Raw genomic sequence first — 27,456 nt, forward strand, 5'->3', positions numbered from 1 at the left:
TAGCATTCAGAATCATTGATACCATTCAGAATCATTGACAGCATTCAGAATCATTGATAGCATTCAGAATCATTGATAGCATTCAGAATCATTGATAGCATTCAGAATCATTGACAGCATTCAGAATCATTGATAGCATTCAGAATCATTGACAGCATTCAGAATCATTGATAGCATTCCGAATCATTGATAGCATTCAGAATCATTAATAGCATTCAGAATCATTGATAGCATTCAGAATCATTGATACCATTCAGAATCATTGATAGCATTCAGAATCATTGATAGCATTCAGAATCATTGATAGCATTCAGAATCATTGACAGCATTCAGAATCATTGATAGCATTCAGAATCATTGACAGCATTCAGAATCATTGATAGCATTCCGAATCATTGATACCATTCAGAATCATCGATAACATTCAGAATCATTGATACCATTCAGAATCATTGATAGCATTCAGAATCATTGATACCATTCAGAATCATTGATAACATTCAGAATCATTGATAGCATTCAGAATCATTGATACCATTCAGAATCATCGATAACATTCAGAATCATTGATACCATTCAGAATCATTGACAGCATTCAGAATCATTGATACCATTCAGAATCATTGATAGCATTCGGAATCATTGATACCATTCAGAATCATTGATAGCATTCAGAATCATTGATACCATTCAGAATCATTGATACCATTCAGAATCATCGATAACATTCAGAATCATTGATACCATTCAGAATCATTGATACCATACAGAATCATCGATAACATTCAGAATCATCGATAACATTCGGAATCGTTGATACCATTCAGAATCATTGATAACATTCAGAATCATCGATAACATTCGGAATCGTTGATACCATTCAGAATCATTGATAGCATTCAGAATCATCGATAACATTCAGAATCATTGATAGCATTCAGAATCATCGATAACATTCAGAATCATCGATAACATTCGGAATCGTTGATACCATTCAGAATCATTGATAACATTCAAAATCATTGATACCATTCAGAATCATTGATACCATTCAGAATCATTGATACCATTCAGAATCATTGATTCCATTCAGAATCATTGATAGCATTCAGAATCATTGATAACATTCAGAATCATTGATACCATTCAGAATCATTGATACCATTCAGAATCATCGATAACATTCAGAATCATTGATACCATTCAGAATCATTGATACCATTCAGAATCATCGATAACATTCAGAATCATTGATAACATTCAGAATCATCGATAACATTCAGAATCATTGATACCATTCAGAATCATCGATAACATTCAGAATCATTGATACCATTCAGAATCATTGATACCATTCAGAATCATTGATAGCATTCAGAATCATCGATAACATTCAGAATCATTGATACAATTCAGAATCATTGATAGCATTCAGAATCATTGATACCATTCAGAATCATTGATAGCATTCGGAATCGTTGATACCATTCAGAATCATTGATAACATTCAGAATCATTGATAACATTCAGAATCATTGATACCATTCAGAATCATTGATACCAATCAGAATCATTGATAGCATTCAGAATCATTGATAGCATTCAGAATCATTGATAGCATTCAGAATCATTGATTCCATTCAGAATCATTGATAGCATTCAGAATCATTGATAGCATTCAGAATCATTGATTCCATTCAGAACCATTGATAGCATTCAGAATCATTGATAGCATTCAGAATCATTGATACCATTCAGAATCAGTGATTCCATTCAGAATCATTGATAGCATTCAGAATCATTGATGACATTCAGAATCATTGATAGCATTCAGAATCATTGATAGCATTCAGAATCATTGATAGCATTCAGAATCATTGATACCATTCAGAATCATTGATTCCATTCAGAATCATTGATAGCATTCGGAATCGTTGATACCATTCAGAATCATTGATTCCATTCAGAATCATTGATAGCATTCGGAATCGTTGATACCATTCAGAATCATTGATTCCATTCAGAATCATTGATTCCATTCAGAATCATTGATAGCATTCGGAATCGTTGATAACATTCAGAATCATTGATAGCATTCAGAATCATTGATAGCATTCGGAATCGTTGATACCATTCAGAATCATTGATTCCATTCAGAATCATTGATAGCATTCAGAATCATTGATACCGTTCAGAATCATTGATTCCATTCAGAATCATTTATAGCATTCAGAATCATTGATACCATTCAGAATCATTGATTCCATTCAGAATCATTGATAGCATTCAGAATCATTGATAGCATTCAGAATCATTGATTCCATTCAGAATCATTGATAGCATTCAGAATCGTTGACAGCATTCAGAATCATTGATAGCATTCAGAATCATTGACAGCATTCAGAATCATTGATACCATTCAGAATCATTGACAGCATTCAGAATCGTTGATACCGTTCAGAATCATTGATAACATTCAGAATCATTGATACCATTCAGAATCATTGATAGCATTCAGAATCATTGATAGCATTCAGAATCATTGATAGCATTCAGAATCATTGACAGCATTCAGAATCATTGATAGCATTCAGAATCATTGACAGCATTCAGAATCATTGATAGCATTCAGAATCATTGATACCATTCAGAATCATTGATAGCATTCAGAATCATTGATACCATTCAGAATCATCGATAACATTCAGAATCATTGATACCATTCAGAATCATTGATAGCATTCAGAATCATTGATACCATTCAGAATCATCGATAACATTCAGAATCATTGATAACATTCAGAATCATTGATACCATTCAGAATCATTGATAGCATTCAGAATCATTGATAGCATTCAGAATCATTGACAGCATTCAGAATCATTGATAACATTCAGAATCATTGATACCATTCAGACTCATTGATAGCATTCAGAATCATTGATACCATTCAGAATCATTGATAGCATTCAGAATCATTGATAGCATTCAGAATCATTGATAGCATTCAGAATCATTGACAGCATTCAGAATCATTGATACCATTCAGAATCATTGACAGCATTCAGAATCATTGATAGCATTCAGAATCATTGATACCATTCAGAATCATTGATACCATTCAGAATCATTGATAACATTCAGAATCATTGATACCATTCAGAATCATTGATACCATTCAGAATCATTGACAGCATTCAGAATCATTGATAGCATTCAGAATCATTGATACCATTCAGAATCATTGATAACATTCAGAATCATTGATACCATTCAGAATCATTGATACCATTCAGAATCATTGATACCATTCAGAATCATCGATAACATTCAGAATCATTGTTACCATTCAGAATCATTGATACCATTCAGAATCATTGATACCATTCAGAATCATCGATAACATTCAGAATCATTGATACCATTCAGAATCATCGATAACATTCAGAATCATTGATACCATTCAGAATCATCGATAACATTCAGAATCATTGATAGCATTCAGAATCATTGATACCATTCAGAATCATTGATAGCATTCAGAATCATTGATAGCATTCAGAATCATTGATACCATTCAGAATCATTGACAGCATTCAGAATCATTGATACCATTCAGAATCATCGATAACATTCAGAATCATTGATACCATTCAGAATCATCGATAACATTCAGAATCATTGATACCATTCAGAATCATCGATAACATTCAGAATCATTGATAGCATTCAGAATCATTGATACCATTCAGAATCATTGATAGCATTCAGAATCATTGATAGCATTCAGAATCATTGATAGCATTCAGAATCATTGATAGCATTCAGAATCATTGATACCATTCAGAATCATTGACAGCATTCAGAATCATTGATACCATTCAGAATCATCGATAACATTCAGAATCATTGATACCATTCAGAATCATTGATACCATTCAGAATCATTGAAAGCATTCAGAATCATTGATGGCATTCAGAATCATTGACAGCATTCAGAATCATTGATAGCATTCAGAATCTTTGATACCATTCAGAATCATCGATAACATTCAGAATCATTGATACCATTCAGAATCATTGATACCATTCAGAATCATTGATACCATTCAGAATCATTGATACCATTCAGAATCATTGATAGCATTCAGAATCATTGATAGCATTCAGAATCATTGATAGCATTCAGAATCATTGATACCATTCAGAATCATTGATAACATTTAGAATCATTGATAGCATTCAGAATCATCGATAACATTCAGAATCATTGATACCATTCAGAATCATCGATAACATTCAGAATCATTGATACCATTCAGAATCATCGATAACATTCAGAATCATTGATAGCATTCAGAATCATTGATAGCATTCAGAATCATTGATACCATTCAGAATCATTGACAGCATTCAGAATCATTGATACCATTCAGAATCATCGATAACATTCAGAATCATTGTTACCATTCAGAATCATTGATAGCATTCAGAATCATTGATAGCATTCAGAATCATTGATAGCATTCAGAATCATTGACAGCATTCAGAATCATTGATACCATTCAGAATCATCGATACCATTCAGAATCATTGACAGCATTCAGAATCATTGATACCATTCAGAATCATTGACAGCATTCAGAATCATTGATAGCATTCAGAATCATTGATACCATTCAGAATCATTGACAGCATTCAGAATCATTGATAGCATTCAGAATCATCGATAACATTCAGAATCATTGATACCATTCAGAATCATTGATAGCATTCAGAATCATTGATAGCATTCAGAATCATTGATACCATTCAGAATCATTGACAGCATTCAGAATCATTGATAGCATTCAGAATCATTGATACCATTCAGAATCATCAATAACATTCAGAATCATTGATACCATTCAGAATCATTGATACCATTCAGAATCATTGATACCATTCAGAATCATTGATACCATTCAGAATCATTGATTCCATTCAGAATCATTGATAGCATTCAGAATCATTGATACCATTCAGAATCATTGATACCATTCAGAATCATTGATAGCATTCAGAATCATTGATACCATTCAGAATCATTGATAGCATTCAGAATCATTGATACCATTCAGAATCATCGATAACATTCAGAATCATTGATACCATTCAGAATCATTGATACCACTCAGAATCATTGATACCACTCAGAATCATTGATACCACTCAGAATCATTGATACCATTCAGAATCATTGATACCATTCAGAATCATCGATAACATTCAGAATCATTGATACCATTCAGAATCATTGATAGCATTCAGAATCATTGATACCATTCAGAATCATTGATACCACTCAGAATCATTGATAACATTCAGAATCATTGATACCATTCAGAATTATTGATAGCATTCAGAATCATTGATAACATTCAGAATCATTGATACCATTCAGAATCATTGATACCACTCAGAATCATTGATAGCATTCAGAATCATTGATACCATTCAGAATCATTGATAGCATTCAGAATCATTGATAGCATTCAGAATCATTGGAATCTCCCACGATGAAGCCGATTCTGAGGGCCTTTCTCTCTCTCACCAAAGGCAGGTTGGTGGTCTTTCTGTCTTCTACCGACACCTCCCCAGCCTTTCTCCCCCCAGCTCTCTCTGGGCTCTGTCCCCCAAATATTTCTACAGGTCGCACAAGATCTGCCAACAACCCTCTTCTGGTGAAACTGCCAAAATCAAGACTCTCTGCTCACCTTCACTCTTTCATTCCTCTTTTCTCCCGCCTCTGGAACAAACTCCCACACTCCCTTCAATCTCACTCCTCCCTCCAGGTCTTCAAAACAGCTGTTCACCACCATCTCTTATCTTCCCCCATCCAAAACCTTGATCTTTTCTACCCTTGTTAAAGTACCCCAGATCTGCCTCTTTCAACCCCCAACTTCTTTCCTGAAATTCCTAGAAGTTTTCATTTGCTTTATACCGTGTTCCCCTCCCTCCTCCCAAACCCTCCCCCTTCCACAGATCTACCGACGTCCCTGTTCTCTACTGTTGTTGCGTTTGTGTGATTCCCTCTCTCTCCCCCTCTTGTCTCCCGCTCCCATCATTGTATGTTTTATGTGTCTGTGCATGTTTTCATGTTCAATGTGTTAGCTCTTACACGAGCCTTGAATCTGTATACAAAACAAAAAACAAAAAAACATGATTGGCTGCGTCGATATTCATAGACGCATCTTCCCTCCAGCCTTCCATGAAGGTCTGTTAGGAGTTTGGGGATGATTGGCCTTCGCTGCTGCTTCACTTTCGTTTGTGGAGGTTCAGGTACAAAGAGCTCGGTAATTTTGAGGGATAGTGAATGCATATTTTTTGGCCTTTTCACTCACTGTGCGATGGAAACAAAGTTCAAGACAAAAAGGTAAAGCGAAAGGGCAAAGTCAGTGTGCATTGGCGCCATGTCGCATTAAACCTCGGAGAGAATCCTCACGAACTGGAGACTCTGGTCGATCCATGGAAGTCCCTGAGTCGAGGCCCGTGTGAGGGTGGTGATGGCATCTGCAAAGCTGGTAGCGACTGGTGATGCTCTTGATACAGTCAAGTAAGTAAGTAAGTACACCCCATGTAAAGTTTTGACTTTTTCAACATATTTCAACATACAGCTATTTGTTCTTCATTTCAACAATATTGATAGATAAAGGTGATATAATATAACAAATATCATGAAACATTTACATTTTGTAGTCCATTGTATAATTTAAATAAACATAAATGCAAATTTCACATGTGGAAAAAGTAAGTACACCCTTGGCCCTAATAGGTGGTATTGCCCCTTTGGCAGTAACAACCTCAAGTAGGCGTTTCTTATAACTGTCTACCAGCCTCTGACATCGACTGGGGGAAATTTTTGCCCACTCCTCCATGCAGAATTCTTTCAGCTGTGCGATGTTTGAGGGGTTTCTTGCATGCACAGCTCGTTTCAAATCCCCCCACAACATCTCGATGGGATTTAGATCCGGGCTTTGACTTGGCCATTCCAGAACCCTCCATTTCTTTCTTTTCAGCCATTCCTTGGTGGATTTACTGGTATGTTTAGGGTCATTGTCATGTTGCAAGGTCCACCTTTAGTTGAGCTTCAACTTTCCGACAAATGGCCTCACATTATCCTCAAGCACCCTCTGGTACAATGAAGAATTCATAGTGGATTGTATGATGATGAGCTGCCCAGGCCCTGATGCAGCAAAGCTGCCCCAAACCATAATATTTCCACCACCATGCTTTACAGTTGGTATCAGGTTCTTGTGGTCAAATTATGTCTTTGGTTTTCACGAAACATGTCTTCTGGTACTGTGGCCAAATAGCTCCACCTTTGACTCATCTGTCCAGAGCAATTGTTCCAGAAGTGCTGGTCTTTGCCTAGGTGGTCCTTGGCAAACTTTAGTCTTGCCCTGATGTTCTTTCTGGACAGCAAAGGTTTCCTCCTGGTACACCTCCCATGTAGATCAAATTTGTGCAGCCTCTTTCTAATGGTAGACTCGTGCACTTTGACATCAACAGTGGCAAGAGCTGCCTGTAGGTCCCGTAATGACATTCTGGGGTTCTTAGAGACTTCTTTCAGCATCTTGCGGTCTGCTCTCGGGCTAAACTTGTTGAGGCGGCCTGGCCTGAACAAGTTGGCAGTTGTTTAGAATCTTCTCCACTTGGAGATGATCATCCGGACAGTCGAATGATTGATTTTAAATTCTTTGGAGATCTTTTAAATCCCTTCCCAGACTCGTAGACATCTATAACCTTCTTTCTGAAGGCCTCAGAGAGCTCTTTTGCTCTGGGCATGGTGACGCCACACACTTCAACAACAAAGAGCAAATCAAACTGAATGTTTGAGGTTTAAATAAGACAGGTTCCTCCAAGATCCTCTCTAACGATGTTCTAATCATTTGCATCTGAGCTTGTGCACCTGATTCTAATTTTAGGTATTTGAAGTAGTGATAAATGTAGGGGTGTACTTACTTTTTCCACATGTGAAATTTGCATTTATGTTTATTTAAATTATACAATGGACTACAAAATGTAAATGTTTCATTTTATTTGTTATATTATATCACCTTTATCTATCAATATTGTTGAAATGAGATGAAATAGCTGTACGTTGAAATATGTAGAAAAAGACAAAACTTTACATGGGGTGTACATACTTTTTCATGTGACTGTATATCGGAATTGCGAGGGTCTGTGAATTGTCCAAATAATGAGTAGAAAGTTGACAGGAATCCCAGACAGATTAAAGAGAAGGCACAGGCTAAACTCTTGAACAGTCACCAAGAGGACACATTAAGATAGAGAGATTCAAGATCGGACTGGAAGTCTTCCCGTTAATGTTGTGGATGCTCAATATGTTTTTTTTTATTTGTTTTTTTTTTTTGTATACAGAATCGAGGATCGTGAAAGAGCTAACATTTATCACACAAGCAAATCAAACAGACAAACAAAGTATATAAAAAGGGGAGCGGTAGACAAGATGGGGAGATAAGGGGAAGCACACAAACACAACATTTGAGAGCAGGGACATCGGGAGATTTGTGTGAGGAAGAGGGCTTTGGGGGAGGAGGCGTGGGAAGGGGGGGGGGGGGGGAAAGTATAAAACACAAAGACACCAGGGACTTCCAGGAAGGAAATTGGTATTCCAAAAAAGTGGCTTTGGGGTGAAATTAGCGGGGGAAGAAAAGATCATGGTTTTGGATGGGTGAAGATAAGAGATGGTTGTGATCAGCTGTTTTAAAGACTTGGAAGGAGGAGTGGGATTGAAGAGAGTGAGGGAGTTTGTTCCAGAGGCGGGAGAAAAGAGGAATGAAGGAGTGAAGGTGAGCAGGGAGTCTTGATTTTGGCAGTTTAACCATAAGAGGGTTGCAGGCAGATCTTGTGCGACATGTAGGAATATTTGGGGGACAGAGCACAGAGAGAGCTGGGGGAGCAAGGCCGGAGAGGAGTCGGTAGAGGACGGAAAGACCACCAATCTGCCTGCGGTGAGTAAGTGAAAGGCCCTCGGAGATAGCTTCATCGTGGGAGATTCCAATGATTCTGAACGCTTTGGTTTCAACAGCGTGAAGACGAGCTAGGTGTGAGACAGGAGCACCAGCCCAGAGGGGAGAGCAGTATTCCATTGAGCTGTGGATGAAAGCCTTGTATGTGGTGAGGAGCTCAGGTGTGCGAAGGAAGAACATCGCACGACGGAGGATGCCCAGTCGGCGACTGGCTTTGGAGGCTAGATTTGAAATGTGTTTTTCCCAGGAAAGATCATGGCAGATAGTGAGACCCAAAAGCTTGAGTGACAGAACTTCTTGGAGAGGATTATTCAGAAAGTGGATGGGAGGGTTGTCCAGTCGGTCTTTTCGGAGAGACATCATAAGAGTGTGAGATTTGTCAGGATTGAAAGACATGTTCCACTTGTTTGACCAGTCTGTGATTTTGTCCAGGTCTGCAGAGAGTGAGGAGGCTGCAGACTGCCGATCTGAGGGATGAGGAATGGAGCGGCAGAGAGTGGAGTCATCAGCAAAGAGATAGAGAGGATTTTCAAGAGAATCAGAGAGATCATTGATGAAGACCAGAAAAAGCACAGGGCCCAGAAAACTGCTTTGGGGAACTCCAGCCTGAACACGAAGAGGAGGTGAGAGAAACCCATTCAGGGCCACACGTTGACTTCGACTAGAGAGAAAGTCCGCCAGCCATGCGTGGAGATTTCCATGGATACCAAAAGAGGAGAGTTTGGAGAGCAGAGCGGGGTGCCAGACTGTATCGAAGGCACGTGATATGTCAAGGGAGACAGCTCTAATTTCCTGTTTGGAATTGAGGACCTCCATCCATTGTTGAGACAGCAGAAGCAGCATGTCCAGAGCAGAGTGACCTGGTCTGAAACCAAATTGATGATCAGAGATGAAGCCTTTGGAGAAGAGGAAAGATTTCATATCCGAAGCAATGATGGATTCCATGACTTTGCTGATAATTGGGAGAAGGCTGATTGGTCTGTAGTTGCAAGGATTTGTTTTTGCACATTTTTTGTGTAAAGCGGTGATGTTAGCTGATTTCCAAGCAGATGGCAGATGACCTTGAGCAAAAGAGAAGGTGAAGAGAACAGAGAGAGGGAGTGAAAGAGTGGCAGAGCAGGATTTTAGGACCCGTGCGGGGATGCCGTCAGGTCCAGTTGCAGAATCAGAGTCGAGGGTTGACAGAAACTTTTCCACATTGTCAGGAGGAAAGGACACAGAGTCCAGGAGCAGCTGGGTACGACTGGGTACGGTGGGTACAGAGAGGGATGGGTTTGGGACACAAGATTTAGAGGCAAACACAGAGTTGAGGCATTCAGCTTTTTCATGTGCAGAGTCAGCCGTGTAGCCATTTGAGGTAAGGGAGGGGATGGAGGGGGAACAAACGCCAGAAACAGATTTGACCAGACGCCACCAGGATTTGGAAGAGGAAGACAGGTTTGAGAGTTCGGTCTTGAGAACGGAGAGATATTGTTTCCTGGCTCTCCTGAGGGTGGACACACACTTGTTTCGGGCTTTGTGAAAGGAAATGAGATTGGCTCAGAAATGGAGGAACGCTGTGCGATTGTATTTTGCCAGAAGGAAAGAAAAAAATACAGCTTCCCTCCTTGTATGGAGTAGAGACAAAATGAATCCGTCAATTAAAGTGACATTCCAGAGAAGGATATGAGGCCGGAAATTAAATGGTTCAATCTCGTTTTCACCTCTTGTCAATCTTTCCCATTAGTCACTGATCTAAAAGCAAACTGCCTTGATTTAATCCCCATGCTTGACTTTCCAGGGTGTTGTTTGGGTTATCCTATAGTCACCCCTTGGATTCAATTGTACCTCGATTTCAAGCTTCCTCACATCAGCTTGTATTAAAAAATTCAGGGAAAGCTTCGAGCGATTACCTGTCACTCATGCATTCCCGTCACCCGATCACAGACAGCACATAGCCTTTCCATCATATCAAGCATGCGTTGCCTTGGGAGTCACCTTTGGCAAGCAATCATGTGATATTTTTAGATGACTGGTCTTTGTTGATTATAGTGCATCGTGTCACAGTTCACAAATTGGACGAAGGAGCTGGCACTCACCTCTCAGCCATCAAGCCTGGGTTTGGCATCATCAGCAGCACAAGCTCTATTCAAAAGAAGAATTATTTTTTTTGTATACAAAATCGAGGCTCGTGTAAGAGCTAACATTAATCACAAAAAAACATAAACGGACACAAAAAACATAAGATAAAGGGAGCGGGAGACATGATGGGAAGAGAGAGGGAAGCACACAAGCACAACAGTAGAGAACAGGGACATCGGGAGATCTGTAGGAGGGAGAGGGCTTGGTGGAGGAGGCACGGCAAGGGGTGGGGGTGGGAGAGGTATAAAACACATGGACATTGCTAGGACCTCAAGGAAAGAAGTCGGAATTTCAAATAAGTGGATCTGGGGTGAATTGCTCAAAGTTGAATTGCTCAAAAGACTTCTCAATGGCCTTAGTTTTTCACCTGATTGCTTTCATCTTGAAACTTTTGATCTAGTTTAAGGTAGTGAATAAATATTGGTCATTAAAAGGCACTGAAACAAACCCCAAACTACAAACCACGTGGGGATGCCTCAACGGTCGGAGAGGATGCCGTTAGTGTGGGTGGCATGGAGATTTTGTCCGCCGCATCCCGGTTGTGGGTTCCTTCGGTGTGCATCACCACCCGAACCCTGTCGCTCGTGAAGTTGTAGTGAGGGGTGGAAGAATTCTCGGCTCCATACACGGAATAGCCTTTGTGGAAGGACAGGTTGAAGCCAAACGCCGACCGAGCTCCTGCAAGATGAAATGCAGCGCGTTTGAGAATTATTCACAGCACAGTTACCGTCCGCATCTTCGGACAATCCTCAAATGAATTCCACATCGAGAACCCCACAGCACTATTGCAATCTACGTTGAAATTGACTGCAATGGAAGGAAAATTTCATTCACAACAGATGAGTAGAATTCAATCTTGAGAACCATGATTCACCTTGTTGAAAAAAACAAAAACATTTGGGTAAGATGAAAACAGAAATAGTGGACAAAATCAGATTGTTAAAGAGTATTTTTTGAAGATGGGAAGGGGAGATTGACAAGGGCTGATGACAAGAGAGTTCTACACAATGTTAGGAAAGCAAAAGCTTCGAGACCATGATTCCTGGGAAATTTCCCAATGGATTTTGAAGGACAAAAAACATTCAGTGGCAAGGAAACCTCTGGAGTACAAATGAGGAAATTAGAGCATTATGTTATTGGAGCTTCGGGACTCGTGTTTACGAGATGAAGATGAACCTTTCCGCAAAGCTTCTGGAGTGAAAATGTGGATTCGAATTTGTTCATGGAATATTAGGAGGAGAACAGACTAACCTTCGAGACATCTAATCCAGGTTCAATTATTGGCTCGACGATAAACTGTCGATTGGTGCTTTGCAGGCAGGGTATGGATCACGGTGTGTTGTTTATCCACATGGACATGAAGCTAGATGTTCCTTATTCTGATATTAGCAAGGGGATGTAAAAATATCTGACAGTGTCTATCGTGAAGAGTAGGCAAATTGCCATGAGCACTTTTCACAAATTCCTGCAACCTCTGTCAAATGTCAGGCCTGTTGGTCAGCTAGTTTGTTGAAGACTGGAGCCAAATATGTTACTTGGCTGACCCCACCACAGGGTGGGAATAAATGGGGCCATCAAAACCGGCCATGATCTGTTTGACAGAATCCTTCCTCCCACAGGATGTCTCTGACTCTTTAGCATCTCTCCCTCAAAATTGTGTCCTCCAATTTGATAGGCCTGGATGCTGCCCTGGCGGCTGATTTGCAATTTACATCAAGACCTTCATTTCTCGCTGTCCGTGTAATGATCTTACACCTCGCAACCTCCAGTAGCACTTTTGGCTGCGACTTCCCCTCTGCTAGTACCTATTGTTACAACATGGACCAACTTTTAACCACTCATCCCAACACCCTCTTCCTCATTTGTGGTGATTTAAATTGTCACCATGCTAATTGACTGGGTGTTGGTACTCTCACCAGCCATGGCACCTCAGCAAAGGACTTCTGTGTGACTCTATGGGACTGCCTCAATCTGTGAACTTTCCAACCTGGAATTCTCCCAATGGCAAATCCTCACTTCTGGACTTGGTGATGACTAACGTTCCAGAAAATGTCTCCTGCTCTTCCTCTGCTCCAATTGGTTCATCTTATCATGTGCTTGTGAGAGTCAACATCTCTCTGGCTATTCTCAGAGAGCTGCCTCAGTGCCCGCAAGTCTAGCCGTTCAATCAGGCAGATTGGCAGGGACTTTAAGCAGCCATTTCACTTCAGATCCTCCAATTATGGGTGAGAGACGTGAGTATTGGGATTCCCATATACAGTCACGTGAAAAAGTAAGGACACCCCATGTAAAGTTTTGACTTTTTCAACATATTTCAACATTATTGACAGATAAATGTGATGTTAAAGCGCGGCGTTACGCGCGCTGCTTGCGAGCAAGGAGGAAGCAGACAAGCGGTAACTTATAAGCGTCTTTATTTCAGGAGCTCACTGTAACACGAGCGCGCTCCGGGCTGCGAGCCCCGTGTATATCCTCAGGCCACGCCTACCCCTCGGGCGTGGCCGCCGCCTACTTGGTGCGCGGATTGATGTCACCACGCCAGTGGGCTTTCGTGTCCGCCACACGCGCCCCCCCAGAATTCCCGCGCACCTGGAGGGCCAGTTTGCGGGGCAAACGGATGACCCGGCCGAAGCGCCCCCTGGCGATCGGCGGCGTCCGGGGTGCAGGGATGCCGGGTGGGATGCCCCTGGCTGCCCCTGGGATGGGTGCAGGACCGGGGGGCGGCGTGGCGGCGGGGCTGGGCGGTGCCGGGGGTCCGCCCGCAGGGGGGCGGCCCGAACGCGGGGGTCGGGCTACTGGCGGTGGATGGTCCACGTCGAGGTGGGCCGGCTTGAGGCGGTCTACAGAAACACGGTCAGGAGTACCGCCGATGTCCAGGGTGAAGTGCTTCGCCCCGGGCTCCAGCACGTGGAGAGGCCCGTCGTACGGGGGCCGCAGTGGTGTCCGGTGGGCATCGTGGCGGACGAAGACGTACTCCGCCGTGCGAAGCTCCGGGGCGACGTGCGTCGGTGGGTGCCCGTGGCATGCCGTTGGCACCGGGGTGAACCTCTGGGTGGTCTCTTGCAGAGCGGAGCGCTGCTGTGCCACGGACCATGGTGCCGTGGAGTCGGGGAGGAACTCGCCCGGCACCCACAGCAGTTGCCCGAAGACCAACTCCGCCGCAGATGCGCGCAAGTCCTCCTTGGGCGCCGTCCAGAGGCCCAGCAGGACCCAGGGGAGCCTGTCGACCCAGCCGCCATCGCGGAGGGTGGCCCGGAGCACGGCCTTCAATGAGCGGTGAAATCTCTCACACAGGCCGTTAGCCGGTACCCGTGGTTCGGTGCAGCCGGACCCCGAGCCCCTGCGCGACCGCCCCCCAGAGCTCTGAGGTGAACTGGGGGCTGCGGTCGGACGAGATGTCTGAGGGGGCGCCGAACTGGGCGACCCAGGTGGCGATGAAAGCTTGCGCGACGTCCGCCGCCGTCTTCGACGCCAAGGGCATGGCCTCCGGCCACCGGGTGGTGCAGTCCACCATGGTAAGGACGTGGGTGAAACCACGCGAGGGGGGCAGAGGTCCCACCAGGTCCACGTGGACGTGGTCAAACCGGCGTTCCGGCACCGTGAACGGGGCCAATGGGGCCTGGGTGTGCCGGTGCACCTTGGCGTGCTGGCACGCGAGGCACGTCCTGGCCCAGCCGCGGACGGCCTTCCGGAGGCCATGCCAGACGAACTTGTCGGCGATCAACCTTTGGGAGGCCCTCGCACCCGGGTGGGACAGGCCGTGGATGGCGTCAAACACCTGGCGCTGCCAGCCCGCGGGCATGATGGGGCGAGGCCGCCCGAGGGAGACGTCGCACAAGAGGGCCGCGCCCGCGCCTTTGAACGGCACCTCGGTGACGCGGAGGCCCATGACGGCGGTCCGCAAGGCCTGGACATCGGGGTCAGCGGCCTGGTCCGCTGCCATCCGGGCAAAGTCGATGCCGAGGTGGACTGCTTGGGCAACGGCCCGGGAAAGGCAATCCGCCACCGGGTTGTCCTTCCCCGCGACGTGCCGGATGTCCGTCGTGTACTCGGACACGGCCGAGAGGTGACGCTGCTGCCGGGCCGACCACGGCTCGGTGACCTTGCCCATCGCGAAGATCAGTGGCTTGTGGTCGACGAAGGCCGTGAACGCACGGCCCTCGAGCAGATGGCGGAAGTGCCTGACCGCCAAGTGAAGCCCGAGCAACTCGCGGTCGAAGGTACTGTAACGGCGTTCGGGCGGGCGAAGCTGCCGGCTAAAGAACGCCAGCAGTTGCCAAGCTCCACGCACCCATTGCTCGTGCACCGCGCCCACCGCGTAGTCCGAGGCGTCGGTGGTGAGGGCGATCGGTGCATCGGGCGCCGGGTGCGTGAGCATGGTGGCGTTAGCCAAGGCGAGCTTCGCGCCCGTGAACGCCGTGTCCATCTGCTCGGTCCAGGTAACGTCGCCTTTGCCCGGCTTACCTCGGAGAGCTTCGTGCAGGGGGCGCAGGAGCTGGGCGATACGGGGCAGGAACCGATGGTAAAAGTTCACCATGCCCAGGAACTCCTGCAGCCCTCTGATCATGCGGGGGCGTGGAAACCCCTTCACCGCCTCCACCTTGGCCGGCAGGGGGACGGCTCCGTGCCTAGTGACACGGTGCCCCAGAAAATCGATTACGGCGACGCCGAACCGGCACTTTGCGGGGTTCACAATCAGGCCATGCTGGCCCAGGCGTTCGAAGAGCGTGCGGAGGTGGTGTAGGTGCTCTTCACGGGACGCGCTGGCGACGAGGATATCGTCCAGGTAGACGTAGACAAATCCAAGTCACGCAGGACGCTGTCCATCAGTCGCTGGAATGCCTGAGCCGCATTCTTCAGACCGAAGGGCATCCGCAGGAACTCAAAGAGTCCGAATGGCGTGATGACCGCCGTCTTCGGGACGTCCCCCGGCCTGACAGGGACCTGATGGTAGCCGCGTATGAGGTCCACCTTCGAGAAGAAGGACATGCCCGCCAAACGGGCGGAAAAGTCCTGAATGTGGGGGATGGGGTCGCGGTCGGGAGTGGTGGCGTCATTGAGACGGCGATAGTCCCCGCATGGTCGCCATCCCCCGCCGGGCTTCGGCACGATGTGCAGCGGCGATGCTCAAGCACTCTCCGAGCGCCGAACGATGCCGAGTCGCTCCAGGGTAGCGAACCCCGCTTTTGCCACCGCCATCTTCGTCAGCTCGAGGCGGCGTGCCCGGGCATAGACCGGTGGCCTGACGGTGGGGATGTGATGGGCCACCCCGTGCTTGACGGCCCCCGCTGAGAAGGTGGGCCGCGTGAGGGCCGGGAAGCCGGCGAGGAGGCGGGTGAATTTGTCCGCTGCCGGAAGCGTACAGATCAACGTGGCCGGAACTGAACCGTTCGGCAAGCCGCTTGGCAAGCCGCTCGGCGAGCCGCTCGTTGAGCTGCTCGACGAGCTGGGCAGCGCACAAGCGAGCGAGCTGAACGTCTCGGCCTAGACAAGACGTCTGCGCTTTACGTCGACCAGGAGCCCATTAGCGCACAGGAAGTCTGCGCCAAGCAGTGCCATGGGCACGTCGGCAGTGACGAACGTCCATCGGAAAACCTGCCCTCCGAACCGCAGAGAGAGGCAGTGTTTTCCGTACGTACGGATGGGCGTCCCGTTCGCGGCAAGCAGCGCGGGGCCCCTGCCCGCGGTGTGCTTGTCTGACATACCGGCGGGTGCGACACTCACCTGCGCTCCCGTGTCGCACAGGTAACGGCGCCCGGATAAGGTGTCCGTTATAAACAGCAGGCTGCTCGAACGGCCGGCGCTCATCGCCACTATTGAGCGCCGGCCCGGGCGTTTCCTGACCTGTTGAAGGAGCATGGCGGATGACACTGCCGAGCCTCGTGGCCGAAATTGGTGTGGAACCAGCACCAGGTGGTGGAGCTGGAGGAGTGTGGCTGGCTCCGCCAGGCCGGTGGAGTTGGCGGTTTTCCCCGCGGTGGCGGTTTTCGCCGCGGCGGTGGGCGGGGCGTGGCGGCGGTCACGAGGTGCGTATCAGCATGCTGCGTATGCTGTGTAAGCTGATGCTGTGGATCAGCATCATCAACAGCATCAGCCTCGAGGTCCGTGACGGCCGCACCGACTCTCGCCCGCGTGTCCGAAGCCGCGAAGTACCTGTCCGCCTCGGCTGCCAATGCTCGGGGTTCCGTTAGCACAGTCCCGGCCAACGCGAGGTGAACCTGCGCTGGAAGTTGGCAATGGAAAAGCGCCCGGAATAGAGAACCGGGGGCTTCGTCGCCCAACAGTGACAGCATATGGTCCATTCGGACCTACGGGTGCGTGTCGCCGAACTCGGGGAGATCCAGGAGGCGGTCGGCCCGTGCGTCGTCCGTGAGGCCGAACGTGGCTAGGAGTAGCCACTTGAGTGCCTCGTACTTGTGGCCGTCCGGTGGGTGGCGAAGGACGGACACAACTCGAGCGGCCGTGCCGGGCCCGAGGGAGGCGACGACGTGGCAGTAGCGCGTGTCGTCGCCGGTGAGGCGCCAAAGCTGAAATTGGGCTTCGGCTTGGATGAACCAGACTTCGGCCTGGGCCTCCCAAAATTCGGGAAGTTTAATCGACTTTGCGTTGTTGGCCATGGCAATGGCGTCGTGTGTGGAAGGATCGCTCCAGCAGATCCAACATCGAGGGTCACCAGTAAAGCGCGGCGTTACGCGCGCTGCTTGCGAGCAAGGAGGAAGCAGACAAGCGGTAACTTATAAGCGTCTTTATTTCAGGAGCTCACTGTAACACTAGCGCGCTCCGGGCTGCGCGCCCCGTGTATATCCTCAGGCCATGCCTACCCCTCGGGCGTGGCCGCCGCCCACTTGGTGCGCAGAATGATGTCACCACACCAGTGGGCTTTCGTGTCCGCCACAATATAATATAACAATTATCACGAAACATTTACAATTTGTAGTCCATTGTATAATTTAAATAAACATAAATGCAAATTTCGCATGTGGAAAAAGTAAGACTTTGCAGACTGAGGTTAAAGCTCTATTGTCACAAATAGACAAAGGCAGAGATGTCGATCTAGATTTCGCCCTTGTTATGGTATAGGGGCCACCTTTTTTATTATAAAAAAGGTAAAAATATTCAAACATTTAAACAGCCTTGGATGTGCACCTTGACCCCACGGCCAAGGCACACCATCTATCACGACTGACCCATTGGCATACTGTACACATGCACCTCAACCCAAAGGCTGAAGCACATGGTCAATCAAAACACATGCATCCTGACCCCGAAGGACCAGAATGCATGGTCATACAATTGGACCCCTCCTCCATATGAGTGAGTCCCCATGACTTCAACACCATGCCGTCCCGACGAAAGCTTATTTTTTTCCCTCATCAGGACGGCATACTGCAAATTGTTTATTTGTGACCAACCTTGGCCGTTAATATACACAGGTTGAAATCCCTAGCTTGACTAGGAAGCAAGGCACAGATTGAGTCTCACCCCAGCAATTGCTGCACAACCTGTTAGCAACAAGTGTAGCCTGCCACGCTGACACATTGTCTCTGCCCTGCTCATCAACAATTAGGAGGTTTGCAGTCAGGAATATTAAATTTGACTAAGGAAGAACACTAACCCTCTGACATGACACTGACGTCATGCACATAAATTATACCAACACATCACCTCCAAACTCGGAGGCATCCGCGTGGTACTCAAGACTGCGTGGTACATCCGCGTGGTACTCACCTTGCCGCGTGGTACTCACCGTGGTGTATGTATATTTATATATTAGACGGGTCAATATACTGCCTGACCCCAAAAAAATTGCAAATTTTTGTTTTATGCTTATTTCTAGTAGTTTATGAAGTGGAAGACAACATATTAAAAGTTGGACAATTTTGACGCATGGGAAAGTCCCTCAGTGACGTCAGAAAACAAGATGGCTGCCGGCAGATAAAACGTAAAAAAATTGACTGATAATCATCAGACCACTAACAATTTAAAGTTAATTTTGCACCAATATTTGTATTATGATCGTTGCTGGTAGTTTATGCAGTGCTAATCCTGAGACCATTCGCAATTTAAAGTAAATATTTGCACAAATATATGTTCTTTGATTGTTTCTGCCAGTCTATGACATGGAAAGCAACATATAAAAAATTGGACAATTTTGACACATGTGGAAGTACCATATGCCTTCTAGTCTTAGATTCCAGTTTCATCGTCCTCCTCCTCCTCCTCTATGTCTGGTTCAACACTCATATTGTCACAGTTGCTGTCCTGGCAATGTCCACATGCACTGGTGCACTCTAATCCATGCTTCCTACATGAACACCTTAGTGTTTTGCACCCCCCTGAACAGTTGCAGTGAATCATCTGAAGTAGTATGTCTGGAGCAGGGCTTTTGTCTGTCATCACTGGAACAAGTTTTCCTCCTTCTACCTTCCATCCCCACTCCGTTGGCTCCATTCCACAACAAAGGCCCATCCATTCCATTACCTGGTAATAGGTCCGCAGAGAATGAAACTTGCAGGCAGCGGATGTGGGTGGCAGTCTTTCAGGAGTGACAAATGCCTTAGCCCTTGCAACCTTTTTGCAGAGAATGTTGTATCTGATCGATGCCAATGAGTCGTTCTGATTTGCTTTAAACAATGCCACCATTGCTCTGCAGCCTGCAGTTTCAATAACATCCTGACTCTGCTGTGGTTTACAGAACACCTTTGAGCTGTCTATCAGTTCCTTTTCTTTCTTGATGATTCTTTGAAACCCTGACTTCTTTCCAATCCCAAAGACACGAGACGTTGCGTCACAGCCAGTTAATGCATGAAGGAACAATATATCTCTGCAGGCTGCATTTCCAAGTATCTGCTGAAGGACTTTGATATTGTAGACATTTGATTTTGCCGTGTCAGAACGGAAATAGAGTTCAATGCAGTTTGTCTCCACCATATAGAAGAGCAGGAGGAGAAGGAGATCTGTATCTTCTCCAATGAGGGTTGTAGATCTGGAAGCCGCATTTGCGACGGCCGCTTTTGCAATCTCAACATCAGCATCTCCCTCTGCTTGGATCACCTCACAGCCTTCCTTGTGCAACACCTCTATAATCAACAGTATCATTGCCTGCTTGTTTGACTCATTCGACAGAAAGTCCTCCTTTTTCCCAACAAATTTTGTTGACTCCGTAATGTTAACCTTGGTGGCATTCTTGTTTCTATTCCGACGTTGATGAGAACAGTCCTTTGTGCTTGGCCCAGCCTCATAACCATCAAACACAACAGTAGCTTTGCCATAGTGTCGTACTGTAAATGAGGCATATTCATCTGCAATGGAACTGTAGGTGAATCCCTCTGTCCACTTTAAGCGGTGAATAAGTGATCCCCCGTCAAGAACATAGTGATCTGTTCCTGGAACTGTCTGGTTGACAGCATTGTCAGATTTGGTTGTAGCATAATTCCTTATTGCCTCCGCCAACTGTGGTTTATCTGGCTGGCGCAGGATGTTTTTTGCCTCAAAAAGAGACATTGGGTATGGGCAGAGTTCATATTTCATCACTTCACCTATCTGGAGATCTCCCGTCTGTGACACCACTAAGAACCTCTGGAATAGTAACGCTGGATCTATTGTGCGGTCCTCAGCAACTTTGACTGCCCTGCTGAATGCAAGTGTCTTGGCTTTAGAACTCCTTTTGTGTGAATAGGAGTAAGCTGGGTGATCATCCATCTTCTTGACAATGTCACTACCTACTTTGAATAGGTCATGAACATTGACATCCTCATTTGCAGTAACCCCTGTGATGATATTGCGCAATGACTTGTCATCAGAAAATGGTGTGAAGCTGTCCAGTTTTTCGGCAACTTTGCCACGATCAGCTTCATCTCGACTCACCCTGGATGTTGTCAACTCCTTATGTTGTTCACTTGTTGAGTAGCTACTCGAGGTCAGTTCTTGCATAGCAAGGTTGTAGGAGGACGATATGGTTGAAGACAGAGTCCAAACTGCTCTCTGGTGCTCTGACATCCCACTTCCTCGAGTCAGCCCCCCTTGGCTTTTCAGTGAGCGCATTAATGTCTGTTCTATCACAAGATCAGAGCCTAGGCCAGCCCAGTATTGGTCACTGCGCCGGATTACATGATAACCAGATTGGAACTTCTGATGAACCTCAGGGTTGTCATCCTCTAACGCAAGCATCTTCTCGAGATAGAGTCGAGCTGACTTCAGGTAATTGGGATGGCCAGCAGCTGCAAATATCGGCAAGCAAGCTGATATGGCTTGGAGATGCATCTCCCAGGACCCCGTCCGATCAGCTGCCACAAGTGCCCTTGCAATTCCCAACATACGCTGGTAGTTGATCCAAAGTGCACTGGTTTTCGAGTCCTTTGCAAGTTTATTCCTTTCCTGATTCAATCTATTGTCAATGAAATGAATGCACTCTGATTGCAACACAGACTCTATAGTGTCACTTTCGACAGTCTCCAGGGAAATGTACAGTCGCTCCAGTTCTGCCACTTGTTCTTGAAACCCAGGGTCAACTTCCACAATCTTGCCAACAACCTGACGTGTAAGACACTGATCCACAAGCAAATGGCCACGAAAAGCACGTTGCACCGCCTTCCCACTCAGCATGTGCACAACAGCATTTTGACCATACACTGTTTCCAGGATCTCTTTCAGTCCACTTCCATCCATCAAACTTCCAATGGCACCCAACAAATTCATTAATGTGTGGAAGCTCCCAAGCAGTAGCACTGCATTATGGATTGGGTTATCAGCAGGAAGAGCATTCACTATCTCAGAGGCCTTCCAAAACAGCGGTTGGTCAAATGTGATGATTGCTGGCATGTTGTGTTTTGATGCAAGTTTGCTCAGGTAATCAAGAGTTGACAAGATGCAGGTTTTGTCACCTGGGTTCATATCAATCATTGGGAGAAACTGTATTGAGGCTTTCCCTGGGTGATCACACTCCTCATGCAGAAAGTGCATCATGCCTTGCCAATTTGGTGCACTCTTTTCGAAGCAAAATGACATCTCCCATAATATGTCAATTGGGCGATCACAAATTGATAACAAAGGGAGGGGCTGAAATTTGAGGTTGCGGTTGACGTGCTCTGCATAGCGGTAATCTATTATATTGATCTTCGTCAGTTCGACAAGCTTCCTGTCAGACATTTTCTTTCTAGATATGATGTGGCTAGATTGACGCCCTGGTGTAATAGCTGCTATCATGCCCATCCCATGAAAGGTACCCTTTCCATCCAACGTTATGATGTTGTGGTCCACATTGTCTCCAGCAAATAACAAGGATGTATCAAGAATGTCGGTGTCACCTCCAAACACATCCGGAGCAAGAGAAGAGGCTGCATTTACTTCAAACCGTTGCACTTCGGAGTAAGATGAGGAAAAGCCAAAGGTTGATAGACTATCTATCAAGAAACGAGACCTATACAAGTGATGCATTTGCACTGCAAGACCAAGCTGCAATGGTGCAATTACAGCCCTTGGACGCACTGCTTGGATGACTGCTTGTCCAATACCAGCAACCTCCCTAGATGTATCTTTCCCGACCAAAAGATGCTGCAGCAAGAATCGCAGGCTAGTTGGGACATACCCCAATGCAGCAGTAAGGCTTAGGTCTGCAGTAGTTGGGTATGTATCCCCATGTGGTGCAACTGTTGTTTTTATGTCACTTTTTATTAGTTTTGCAGCAGTCTGAAGAATTGCACGTTTTTGTGCTTCTTCATCATCTTCTCGTGGTGCATTGTAGTGGTCACGGAGGATCTGGGACATTTTTTCTCTGAATGTCACAATGTCTTTTAAGCCTCTACCCTCTGCCATGAATATAGATTCACCATATCGTTTTTTAAGCTGTTCCTTCATGTATTGGTTCCCATATGCATTGGATTCACTATCGCCCAGGTATTGTTCCATTCTAGCCACGAGGTCTGTAATTGTTAACTGTTCCTCATCATTGTCTTCAAGAAAAGAGCACACCTTATCGAAAGCCTCATTCTGGTCACTGTCCTTAGGCCTTCCCATTTTTCGTCTCTTGTTTGACTCAGTCGGCTTGAACCGTTGTGGAATGTCTCGCATTGTGCGGAAATTAATGTTGCAGGACTTGTGGTACACACAGTCAGCTGCATGGAGATCACCCTCAAAATATTCAATGCGGCCTTGAACAGCAAGGGCCCATTCATCGCTCCTTGTTTTGCAATGAACTGATATAGTTTTAACAAATGCGTCAGTCTTCACGTAGCCAAAACTGGCTGTTTCTGCATGGCCTCGCTTTGGGCCCTCTTCCTTAACTTCAGTGCCGCAGAAAAGGCAATGTGTTTTACTGTCATATGGTCCCAGGGAAATGCGAGCACTCCTCTTGACTGATGGACCTGATTCCGCATGATCCTTCTTGGTTAAAGCAATGTCCTTTTTGTTTATGTGATTCACTCGGCATGATTTGTGAACACTGGTACCAGCTAGAATTCTGATGTCAACACCCCTTTCGGCACTTGCACGGTTGATGCCTTCTGCTCCTTTCTCACGAACTGATACTGTTTCCTCACAGTCCAATCCCCTTTGGCATAAAGGGCAGGTCTCTTTACCATATAAAGAGTTCATTTTCTATCTCTGAAAATACAAAAATGAGATCTTTTAGAAGCATGCAGTCAATTTACATTGGCCATATACATTGAATGCCATCAGAGCATTCTCCGCCCCTGAAACTGAGATATTTATGTAAGATATATATTAGGAGGAAACATACTATGGAATAATCTGCATAGTGGTCATCCCATTGCTTTCTGCATCTGAAATGAATTATATACAAGGGCTCTGTTGCTTAGTCACAAGGTGCACCAGGAAAAGATATGTATAGTCCAGAAGAAAAACATACTGATAGAACCCCCCCCCCCCCTTCCCCCAATCAACTGGTCCCATTCCTATTAAATAAATATGCATCCCCACAACTCTAGAACCTGGAAAATAAATACCATCATACACTACAGTTGTAGGAGTACAAAATACATGTAGAATATATGGGGCAATTGTATGCATAGGCCTACCTGTCTTTTTGCTACTGCCTTGGCCTTGGCTGTATTGTACTGTATCTCCTTGGTTGTATTGCATTGTATCTCCAATGTTTACCATACAACGTTGTCCAATTGAGTCCTAATTAGGTGTAATTAACTCATTCATGTGGAGTTGTTACTCAGTCAAGCTGCACAACTACCAGTGAGGAATTAGGTCATTAGCCTACATGCTGGGAGGTCATATTGTTAAAGACATGTGTCAGGTAGCAGATGTAAACATTGTTAAAGACACGAAACAAGTGTTATAAAATGTTGCCTTTGCAGCTGGTCTCAGTGGAACAAATTAATTTATATAAACAAAAAGAAACAAAAATAAAAAACCAAAGACGTTTTCGACGTAGTGAATCGTGCATGGTTTTGTGACATTTTTATCATGTCAAAATTTTTTACTTTCCCATGGTCCATTTCTGTCCAACTTTTGATATGTTCCTAAGTAAGTCTTAAAATATAAGGAAATGCAATAAAACTAAAATTTGCAATTTTTTTGGGGTACGGCTGTTCTGGTTGTATATTGACCCGTCTATATTTATATATATATATATATATATATTGTTGCGGATTTGAGAATCCTGTTTGTAAATATCACCACCCTGTGTAAATGTAATGATCCTTGTAAATACCTCCATTGTGTAAAGGTCAAAGGTCGTCCCCTTAGTTAGTCCATCGCATGCACGTAGAAAATCATATACCCTTCTAAATAGTTATTTCCTTATCTATATTATAATAGGCTACGGTGATTCTGTTGGACGTCTGTCCGGGGGTGTGGCTTACTCGGTTTGCAGAGTAGCTCCACCCACTCCTCCTCGAATAGCTTTGAGGCCTGTTTAGTTAGGCCCGTGCTGTCTTTCTCTCTCACACAGGTTTATTTCAATTCTAATTCGATATATCATTTCATTTTTCGCAGTCGCTAACATAGTTTTAGACTCAGTTGAAAAAAAACCCTTCAGATCTTGAGTCTCTCTCACGCCTTTATCTCCAATCTAACTCACCATCTGATTTCATTTTTATTGATGGTTTTAGACTCGGTGTCAGCAACGCGGGAAAACGCAGAGATATATTTTTAAAAATACACCATATCACCGCCCAACACCGCCCAACAGCCAACAGGTATCATACACCGCCCAACATGACACAGACGGCAACATGTCGACATTATCGCTTTTTCTTTAAACCGAGTGAACCGAGCCGAACCGAATAAACCGAGTGAATTCACAGAGCGAATTTCATCCAATTCCACCGAGTTTCATGAAATTACCGAGAGATATTTCTTCGTTTTTATTTTATTAGTTACCAGCAGAAGTACCCAGCGTTGCCGGGCGGGGGAGGGGGGAACGGCACGTACAATTTAAACTTGTATATACATGTGGAATGTGGGATATATACATGTGGGACATGTGTACGTGTGTGTGTGTGTGTGTGTGTGTATGTGTGTGTGTGTATGTGTGTGTGTGCGTGCATGTATGTGTGTGTATGTGTATGTAGGCTAACCCCCGCTCTCGCAGGGAAAATGGCCTTAAAATGCATGTTGTTGTATGTGTATGTGTATCTATATATATATGTCTGTGTGTGTGTGTATGTGTATAAATATGTGTGTGTGTGTGTATATGTGTCTGTACATGTGTGTGTTTTTGTGTGTGTTTTTGTGTGTGTGTGTGTGTGTGTGTGTGTGTGCGTGCGTGCGTGTGCGTGCGTGTGTGTGTGTGTGTAGATGTATATATCTATCTATAATTCCAGTAATCTCTGTGTGTATGTATGTATGTTTGTCTGTGACCGCTGTTTCTCGACAACCACGGGTCCGATATACTTGAAACTTGCCAGGTATATTGCTGGGGACCCGAGGATGTGCCTTTTCAAGGTTTCATATTAATCGGACAAGTAGTTACCGAGCTATGTCCAAAAAACGATTCAACCAATCAGAGAGCAGCGAGTTATCACGTGTGCCGAACGTGGCGAACAGACTCTGCCTCGGACGGCACATTTGAGAGCGTATTCATTTATTTCACGTTGGCAAACTATGTTGCCGCTATGTTGGCGTTAAACTATGTTTTAAAACTAATTAAAACTAATTTGCGATTCTTTCGCTTTCCTGCGCGTTTGTGCACGCTATGGCGATTTCTTTACCAAACTCCGCAAGCCGTTCGCTTTGGACCAAACCATTTCATGTAAATAGAGGGGGGGGATTGTCACCGTACTCGCAAGCCGTTCGCTTTGGACCAAACCATTTCATGTAAATAGAGGGGGGGGGGATATAATTTTAGATATAATTATATATAATTTTATAATTTAGATTTTTTATATTATAAATTTTATATTTATAAATTATAAATTATAATTTTAATTATAAAGAATTAGATATAATTTATTGCTGGGGACCCGAGGATGTGCCTTTTCAAGGTTTCATATTAATCGGACAAGTAGTTACCGAGCTATGGCGATTTCTTTACCAAACTCCGCAAGCCGTTCGCTTTGGACCAAACCATTGCATGTAAATAGAGGGGGGGGATTGTCACCGTACTCGCAAGCCGTTCGCTTTGGACCAAACCATTCCATGTAAATAGAGGGGGGGGGGATTGTCACCGTACTCGCAAGCCGTTCGCTTTGGACCAAACCATTTCATGTAAATAGAGGGGGGGGGGGGGGGGGGATTGTCACCGTACTCGCAAGCCGTTCGCTTTGGACCAAACCATTTCATGTAAATAGAGGGGGGGGATTGTCACCGTACTCGCAAGCCGTCCGCTTTGGCTTTGCGAATGGACCAAACCATTTCATGTAAATAGAGGGGGGGGATATAATTTTAGATATATATATAGTACGGGCATGCCCTAGTGTGTATAATGTGCATATATGTGGATACATATGTGTGTACATATGTGTATATGTGTCTGTACGTGTGTGTGTGTGTGTGTGTGTGTGTGTGTGTGTGTGTGTGTGTGTGTGTGTGTGTGTGTGTAAACACGGGCCGGTGTGTGTGTAAAGTGTGAGGAGGTATTGGAGAGGAAAATGCAGAGATATATATTTTAAAATCGCGCCATGATGATAAACGAAAATACACCGCCTAAAATAACAATCGACATATATTTAAAATTCGTCACACACATCCATGCCCGTGGGATTCCCATGGGTGACCCCGCTAGTTATGTGTATTAGCTTAAGGCTCTGTTTCCCATTAATTGACACTGCATTGCACCGAATCAGATGAGATAGAATCCCCTTTCAATTGCCACCCATAAAACGCAAT

General features: G+C 45.2%; 1 protein-coding gene across 1 annotated transcript in view; it reads right to left on the minus strand.

Annotated features, from left to right (window-relative positions):
• GPR149 (G protein-coupled receptor 149) overlaps positions 1-27,456 on the minus strand; it is a 216,244-nt gene that overhangs the window by 133,172 nt on the left and 55,616 nt on the right. Inside the window, exon 3 of the mRNA XM_078781085.1 lies at positions 11,620-11,835. Coding sequence (XP_078637211.1) covers positions 11,620-11,835 — 216 coding nt within the window. The remainder of the gene's footprint in view (positions 1-11,619; positions 11,836-27,456) is intronic.

The sequence above is a fragment of the Myxine glutinosa genome, chromosome 6 (genome assembly GCF_964187855.1).
Source record: "Myxine glutinosa chromosome 6, kmMyxGlut1.1, whole genome shotgun sequence".
Classification (NCBI taxonomy): domain Eukaryota; kingdom Metazoa; phylum Chordata; class Myxini; order Myxiniformes; family Myxinidae; genus Myxine; species Myxine glutinosa.